Source organism: Charadrius vociferus, unplaced genomic scaffold, assembly GCF_000708025.1.
Source record: "Charadrius vociferus isolate BGI_N301 unplaced genomic scaffold, ASM70802v2 scaffold54, whole genome shotgun sequence".
Classification (NCBI taxonomy): domain Eukaryota; kingdom Metazoa; phylum Chordata; class Aves; order Charadriiformes; family Charadriidae; genus Charadrius; species Charadrius vociferus.
In genome coordinates this window covers 4660929-4669149 of record NW_009648350.1, presented here as the reverse complement: position 1 = coordinate 4669149, position 8221 = coordinate 4660929, and the positions used below count along the sequence as shown (strand labels likewise).

The following is an 8221-nucleotide window of genomic DNA, read 5'->3' as shown; positions in this document are numbered from 1 at the left end:
GGTTGGTGCACTCTTTCCAGGAGGAGTTTGGGTCTGGGATATGGCAGTTCACTGGGCTTTAGGAAGGAGTAGGAAATGCTCCTCTTTTGTGACCTGTTTTTGCACTACTTAATGTGGGTATTTTGGGACAAAAGCCAATCTGTTGGGTTTCCTAAGACGGTGCTGATGTGTCCGTCCCTTGTTCAGAGCGTGATCTCTGTCAGCCCTGAATCAGGTGAGTACTGAGGGCTGGTTCGGAGGTATATTGTGATTATTTGGTTATTGACGGGAAATAATGCAGCCTGCTTCAGGGGAAGTGGAAGAAACGAGAAAACGTTCTGTCCTGAGAGACCAGAACTCCCCTTCTTCTAATGATCCACTTCACTCGATGGCGGTTTGAGCTGCCTTGTGTCTAACTAAAATAGACATGGATGCTGCCTCCGTTCCCCAAGTTGTGGTGACGGTGAATTAGGATAATGAAAGCAGATGATACATTTAAGTGCGTCACGGAAGTGTGGGCAACTGGGCCCTACAGTAATTTAAAAATAAGTATGTATGGGATGAGATTAGCAAATTTGACAGTGCTCGGCTAAGCAGAAGGATCTGCCAGTTGCGAGCGGATCATTCCCAGTAAGACCTGCCAGCATAGCCGCGGGCTTCTCTTATGTACAGGGGGAAAAAACAGCACGTGGCTACTTTGATTGATTTTTGGACAGGAATTGCAGCAAGCAGATTTAATACAGACTGATATATATATATCCACACACATACCTCTTTTTTTTTAATTTTTTTTTCCCATGCTAGGAGACCGGGCACTGCCAGAGGAGGAAAAACCACTTGATTGCAGTACTCTGGCAGCTAATCTTCCCAGATGTCATCCAGTTAGATACTGGCATGTTGATTTAAAAAAACAAAAAACCAAAACAACAACAAAAAAAGAAAAGGTTTAAAATATTTTCTGTGCGAAAAAGAGTTGGAAAATATAGCGCAGAGGTGCAGACATCAATGAGCAGGAGCCTGGTGGGGATTCTGCCCGGGGTTTACTCCTCTTGGGTGTCTCTGCTTGGCTCTCCTCTCCTCTAGATGAGTCATGGACACTGTTACTGCAGCAACGCTGCTGCCAAGGAGGGGGATAAAGCTGTTGCCATGGTGCTGGATGGGCAGGAATTCTGCAGAAGGGAAAAACACTTAATAATTAACTCGCAGACAAACCCGGCTTCAGACTTTGCCTGCGTGCTGTAGGGAAGGTGTCCCGGGCTCCCAGGCGACCGCCAGCCTGTCCTGGTACAGCCCTCGTCATCGTGGAGAGCCGCTGGTCCAAGAGTGGCCGTGGGCCGAGGGAGGCGAAGCCCGGACTGCGGGAAGCCGTGCCCACTCCCGTCGACTTGTGTTTCGTGTGCGGTGGCTTGGAGTTGGGGAAGTTGTGGGGTGGGTTAAGGATTTGGGCTGGCCGATGCGGTAGGGTGGAAAGTCAGCATGTAATTGCGGGACATCTACCTGAGGATTGCTCGACGTTGGGGCTTGAGGCAAGGGGTTGGTTTAAGTATCTGTCCCGTTTCTGCTAAAGACGGAAAAGAAGATTTTGTGCAGTTCTTAGGCTATTTTGTCTAAGAGTAGGCTTGCATTTTCTCATGGTAGTAAAAAGGTTGAGCTTTTATCTTGCTCTTCCTCATAGTGCGGTGTTGGTGTTAGTTTTCCTTTGTGCTGCCTTGACAGAAAGGGAAACCTCCCTGCCAAATGCCAGAGATGCTTCCTGCACAGCCCTCTCTCTTTAAGCCCATTCCTTTGAGTGTTTGCCATATGGTGGTGACGATGGAGAGCAGTAAAACTGTCCGGAGAGTACGTTTAACACCTCTACCCCTTGGACCAGCGAGTGCTCGGCAGTTCTCCAAGTTAAGGAAGTTTACAAAGAATAACAGGCTTCTAGGAAAGTGCGGGCACTAGATGTGCGCATCACTCTCGGCAGCGCCGAGGAACAATCTTCCAGAGCGAGCTTTGTCTCCCACCACGGAGGGACCTAATTTCTGTGATTACAGATCCCAGTGCGAGAGCCGTGCTGTCTGGGAGCGGGAACGCGTGGCGTTTGGGATGTGCTCTTGCTGCACCGCAGTCGTCTTTTATTAACTCCCCATCTACGGGATGTGCTAACCGCTGCCCGTGAGCCGTAACCCCCAACTGTAACGTCGGTGGCCGATGCGTTATACCCGCGCTGAAGTAGGGGTTGTAACGGGCAGGTGTGATCTCTGTTGTTTTCTGTGTGATCTCTAACTTGTTTTCATACAGTCGACGGATAAGCCTTAGGTGGATGGGTGTGTTTGAATTTTATAAATAGGAAAGCAGGCAGAAATAAGTGATTAACTCAGACTGGCAGCAGGAAGTAGGAGCCGAGAAAGGGCTTAGAATGAGGATGTTCAAGTATTACTTTCACCTTAGAACCTCCAAACCAAGTCTCCTGCGACGCGCGGGTGCACAGTTGTTCAAAAGCTGACCTGGCTTGCGCACGTACATTTATTTAGAGTTGTCAGGATAAAGTAAGTTATTGGAGCTGCTTTTATGTGTCGTGAAAATGAAGTATCGCTGCCCTTTCCCCAGAGAGGAGGCTGATACCCATGCTGGGAAGCTCTCTCGGGGCACAGCAAGGCTGAAGCCCCAAACAGCGACTTTCTCCCAAAAATACCGACTCCGGTGGAAGCCGGGAAGGGCTCTGTTCCCAGACCGGTTTCCTAATACACGGGAAAGGCTTCACCACCATTTTCAGTGCCGAGGAAAAGAAGTCCTTGGATGGGACATGGTGGAGAGAAGAGGCCGTCCATTCTCTGCGGAGGGCTGGAGATAGGGGAGGTGGCACAAGGGAGGACACTCCTGTTCCAGTTAAGTGCAGGCTTAGCGCTCACAAAGCTGCTTAGCACTCGCGTTCTGCCAGAGGGCAGTTTTTAAAAGAGGCAAAGCCTCTTACGCCGAAAAGGCTGGGATTTGATGGAGGTGCTGACTATTCTCAATACCTGGAGGGGAAATGGGTGCAGAAGGTGCTGGCACAGGTTTGGAAAAAGGTGATGACCTCTGAGTGCTGGAGGAGAGACGCCTTTTCCCTGTCCCATCCAAGCAGGGCTGTGTGGGTGTTCAGGACTGGGACTGTCTTCGTTGACATCAGTTTTGGATTAAACGAAGTAGTAGTAGGTAGTGGAGATGCATTTGAGCTGCTCTCGCTGCTGGTTGTCACCTCCAAAGAGTAATACCTGGTAGTTCTGGGCAGCCTTCATTTCAATTTGCTTTCCTCTGCAGATTATTTGTGCACTCCAGAGGAAAATGTTTACAAGATAGACTTCACCAGGTTCAAAATCCGGGACATGGAGTCTGGCACGGTCTTGTTCGAAATCACCAAACCAGCAGCTTCAGGTGAGCGCACTCACTAAACACTGTTTTCATGCACAAACCAGTGCTAGTGTCCGCTTCCTTTTGCCTTTTCCCACTCCTTTTACTCAATACGTGTCCTCAAAAATAGGAGATGCTCTCGGCTGCAAGAGCGGAGTCCCAACTTGCAGCAGAAAGACTATTCAGGTGTCCCTCTGTACCGACACAGTGAACAGACCTCGTTGCTGCTGTGTTCTTATGATTGCCATCTGTGATGAGAAAGGACAGATGGATGTCGTAAACAGAAGCAGAGGAGGAGGAGGAGGAGGTCACTGGGTGCTCCTCTCTTGGCTGCTCATCAGCTAGAGTCCCCCTGTACATCGTTTAACTGTTAGTCTAACATCTTTCACTCAGGAGTCAGGAAAACGGTGTTTCCAAAAGGGAGAAACTAGACAAATTAGACAAACTGAAAATCTGCATTTTTTTTTTTCCTTCATAATTTTTAGGTGTTACTCATAACTACCAAAGCGTTACCTGTTGCCAGTTGTAATAAAACCCCGGGGCAACTGCTCTTTTCCTGATCAAGCACTCTTTTTTTCAATCTTCCCCATCTCCCTGCAGGGGAGAGGGAGTTTTCTGTAGCTCAGCGGTAGCAAACCAGACGTGCTTAGGTGAGTCACACCGCGATCCTGAGTGGGAGGTGGGAGCAGTAAGTCACTCCAGAAGACAGGATGAGGGGTTACAGTTGTAAACTGGAAGAGGGAAGATTTAGATTAGATATTAGGAAGAAATTGTTGACTGTGAGGGCGGTGAGCCCCTGGGGCAGGTTGCCCAGAGAAGCTGTGGCTGCCCCATCCCTGGAGGTGTTCAAGGCCAGGTTGGACGGGGCTTGGAGCAACCTGGGCTGGGGGGAGGTGTCCCTGCCCAGGGCAGGGGGGGTGTGACTAGATGATCTTCAAGGTCCCTTCCAACCCAAAACCGTTCTATGATTCTATAAGAAGAACATTAAACCAAAGGGCCCCTCTTGTAATAGTCTATCCCTGAGTAACCAGTAGTGGATGCCTTGGAGAGGGTAGGAGAGGGTGAGCACATCATCAGGCTTTCTCAGAATAGTTTCCTGGCTTATACGACTCGATAAAGTGTGATCGCAAGTATTTTCACTGGGTTTCTGTTTCTCAGACGACTGTGACGGAGCTTTGCTTTGCGCTTTTCCAGAACGTGAACACAATGACAAGAAGGACATCGACCCCAATGCTGGACGGTTTGTACGCTATCAGTTTACCCCAGCTTTTCTTAGACTTCGGCAAGTGGGAGCCACGTAAGTAATTGCTCCTGTGCTACTTTCTCTAGTACAGGAAACAACTGCAATCTTTTAATTTAAAAGTGGGTCTTTCTTGTTGATCCTGTCAGGAAGGTGATTTAATAGGGATCTTTTGTTATTATGAGGATCACCAAACATCGTTTCTGGATGCTTTCCTTTCTCTGTCCCTTTAGCTTGTTTATTTACCTCAGGAGCAGGCATGGCATTGAAGAGATTGACGCTAAAAGAGGCAAAATAAGGTGGACACACTACCCAGATATTCCAACTCTTTTCTGCACATTATAGTTTGTTTATCAGAGGCTCTGCCAGCTTCGGAAGTTGTATCTGCAGCCTTCCACATCGCGTTCCTCCCCCCAAAAAACATTAATCTGAGTAATCGCGCAGAATGTTTGACGTTTTATGTACCAAAATGATCTTTGAGGTGCCTGGTAGTACTGTGTGCATCCATCAATGAACCACACCAAAACGTGGCACCTGAAGTATCTGTAAAGCTTTAGGCCAAAGTTATGGCTACGGTGATACAGGGGACAGAGTGTATTGTGTCTTTAGTAAAAGTTAGTAGTGATTACTACTAACTACACTATTACTACTAACTAGAGATTGATCCGCAGTTAAATACGGTGCATGGGAAGGTGCAATTTTCGGCTTGTGTTTCCTCTTCCGACCCTCCAAAGAGCAGGCTGGTGGGCTGCTTTGTTTTTACTGGGAGGTTTTAGGAGGTTATTGGGTAATAGCCTGGCGGGTCCTTTCTTGTCTTTGTTTTTCTAATCAAGAGCTCTGTGCCCATTGCTACGATGTCATTAAGTCCATAACACTATGATGGAGCGTCAGTTACAGTTTCCAGCACAAACCTCTTTGTTTCAGGCATACAGAAATCATTAGTTTGGATTCGTGTAGGAGCGCAGTTTGATAGATCCCTTCAGCAGCAAATGTGTATTTCATAAGAACAGATGTACAGTAGCTTTTCTTAACAAGGAAAAAAAGTATTTTCAAGAGCTTGATTAAAATTCAGCATTTGGTTATCATGCAAAAGAACTAAATTTTTTTGTCAGAGAATACATTTAGAGCAAGGTTACACATCACCGTTTCCTGCTAATCTTAAAGACGTGCACCTTTTAGATTTTGTTTTGGAAGAAAAATTGAAATTATGTACCAATGAGCACCTCTTTGGCCACTATTTGGTTAAAATGGTAAATACCCAACTTTTGATTTGTGCCAAACAAGTAACAGTGTCTTCCTGGCTTACTCATAGCATATCGTGTGTAACTAATACCTATCTCTCTCCAAAAGCTCATGCTTCTTGGTAAGAGAAACTTGAGCATGGTGCTGGCTGAAACCTGTCCCCCTTTATCACTTACAAAGCAGGAACAGAAGTAAGACCTTTTTCTGTAGATCTGGCCTTTTTTTTAGTACCCCCCAGAAGAATTCAAATAAATTATATAAAGAATCCAATGCAATAAGGGACATCTAGTGAGGTGCCTATCTGGTATAGTTGTCTTCACTGAAGGTGAGGTTAAGACTGTAAAATGGTCTTGCGTGACCTTTTTTTTTGAGTTAAAAGAACCAAAATACAGTATAATCTATGATTAGAAATGCTGTGTTGTGTCCCTGCAGCATGTTCCGAGAAAAAGGGGAAATGATAATTGGGTTAGTACCATTGCTTTAGATTTTTGGCTTTTTTTAGAAGAGCTCTCCTCTACCTTTCAGGAATGGTTGAAAATCTCCCTTAAGGAAGAAAGCTCATCTCAATCTCATCCTTCTTTTTCAGGGTGGAATTCACAGTAGGGGACAAACCCATTAATAACTTCCGGATGATTGAGAGGCACTACTTCCGCGATCAGTTGCTGAAGAGTTTTGATTTTGAATTTGGGTTCTGCATCCCCAGCAGTAAAAATACTTGTGAGCACATCTATGAATTCCCCCAGCTCTCTGAGGATCTCAGTAAGCTCTCTTTAATTACTGGGTTACCGCACAGTGATGTTAATCTGAGGTGTTTTGAAGAAGCCCTTTCTTAAGAGCTGTCTGTATAAAGTGGGTGGGGTAGAATACTTCCAGGTAGTTTTGTATCTGTGTTAACACAGGTTTTGTTTTCTAGTAGCATGTATCTTGTCACCCACCAGGCAGTTGCGTGCTTTTTTTTTTCTTTTTTTTTTTTAATTCATAAAAGGAAAGCTTCTCAGTATCAGGGAGAAAAAAAGATGATTGTGTTATAAACCAAAAGAAAAACTAGGATTAAAAAGACATACAATAAATGTTGTGTTCTGTTTGATGTGTATGTTGATAGCTCGAGAGGTTTTAGTTTTAGTATGAACGTAACTTTTATTTCCTCTCCTCTCTCCCAAGATAAAATAGCAGGAGTATTAGATCTGTGTGAAATTATATTCTTCACAACCCCTAATCATGTCTGTCAGCACTAATATTACAGTCTGTGGAAAACACAGTGATGCGCTGCTGCACTGTCACACCAGAACAAATTTCTTTGGAGTTCGCTGTTTTAGCACATTTAAAAAAAAAAACCACCAAAAACCCAAAAAAAAAACCTCAAAAGCCCCGAACTCAGGTGTGATATTGTTTGGAGGTTAGGCATAACACTTACACTTTGAGTAGTGCCTTAAGGTATTTGGATTATGTTTGAGTTCTTTAAAAAAGATACTGTCCATGAGTGGTTTGGGTTGGTTCCTGTGTTGGTTGTGGTTTCTCACTTGAGAGTTCGCCGCTATCTGAGCAACGCCATTAAACGTAACCGTGACCCAGTGCGGAGCGTTGTCTCAGGAGGGCTACACGATTAATTTGAATTTCTTTATTCTTTTTTTCCCCCCCTGCAGTTCGAGAGATGATCCTTCATCCGTACGAGACACAGTCGGACAGTTTCTACTTTGTAGACAACAAGCTTGTGATGCACAACAAGGCAGATTATTCCTACAGTGGAGGACCTTGAGCACAGGATGGACAGCCCACCTGCGCTGGCCTTCCCTTTCCTAGCGACGTCGTCAGGGATACCAACACCTTCCGTTCAGTTGCCTACAGCGCCAACTGGACAAGGATCCACAAACCAAGGACTCTTTGCCACAGTAGGAGTTTCATGACTAAATTTGCCAGTCTCGTCTTTTCCTGACCTTTGAAGAAGACCCATTTCTTCAGAACTCTGAGCAGTTCTACAATGGTAAATGATCTTTGGATACCACTTCCCTAAGTTCTTTAAGCGTCTGCTTTGAAAATGGCCTTGTGGGACCTTGGGGGATTTTGCCCTAATTCTGTGGATTTGTGTTCTTGCCCTCAAGTATCTTTTAGGACGTGATCGCTTTCTCAAAGGATGTAATCTGAGAAACCACAGGAGTGGATGGGATGCAAATGCAGAGTTTTGTTTGTTTGTTTCTCTTTGCGGATGCTTCAAAGGCATGGCCAATTTAACTTGTACATCCAGTTGAAAATGTCAAGCGTAACATCTCACAAAAGCAAGTTTCATCTTTAGATTAGTTCTCCAAATAAGTACCTCATCCCTTAGTTTTCTTGCTTCTATGTAATATTCTGTTTAATCTTGGAAACACTGAAACTCGCAGTGAAGACCGT

At 45.3% G+C, this 8221-nt stretch overlaps 1 protein-coding gene across 1 annotated transcript in view; it reads left to right on the top strand.

The window, feature by feature from the left end:
- UNC119 (unc-119 homolog (C. elegans)) overlaps positions 1 to 7589 on the top strand; it is a 13807-nt gene extending 6218 nt beyond the window's left edge. The window contains exons 2-6 of the mRNA XM_009885237.1: positions 1270 to 1407; positions 3223 to 3375; positions 4546 to 4648; positions 6420 to 6592; positions 7477 to 7589. Coding sequence (XP_009883539.1) covers positions 1270 to 1407; positions 3223 to 3375; positions 4546 to 4648; positions 6420 to 6592; positions 7477 to 7589 — 680 coding nt within the window. The remainder of the gene's footprint in view (positions 1 to 1269; positions 1408 to 3222; positions 3376 to 4545; positions 4649 to 6419; positions 6593 to 7476) is intronic.
- The last annotated feature ends 632 nt before the right edge of the window (positions 7590 to 8221 follow it).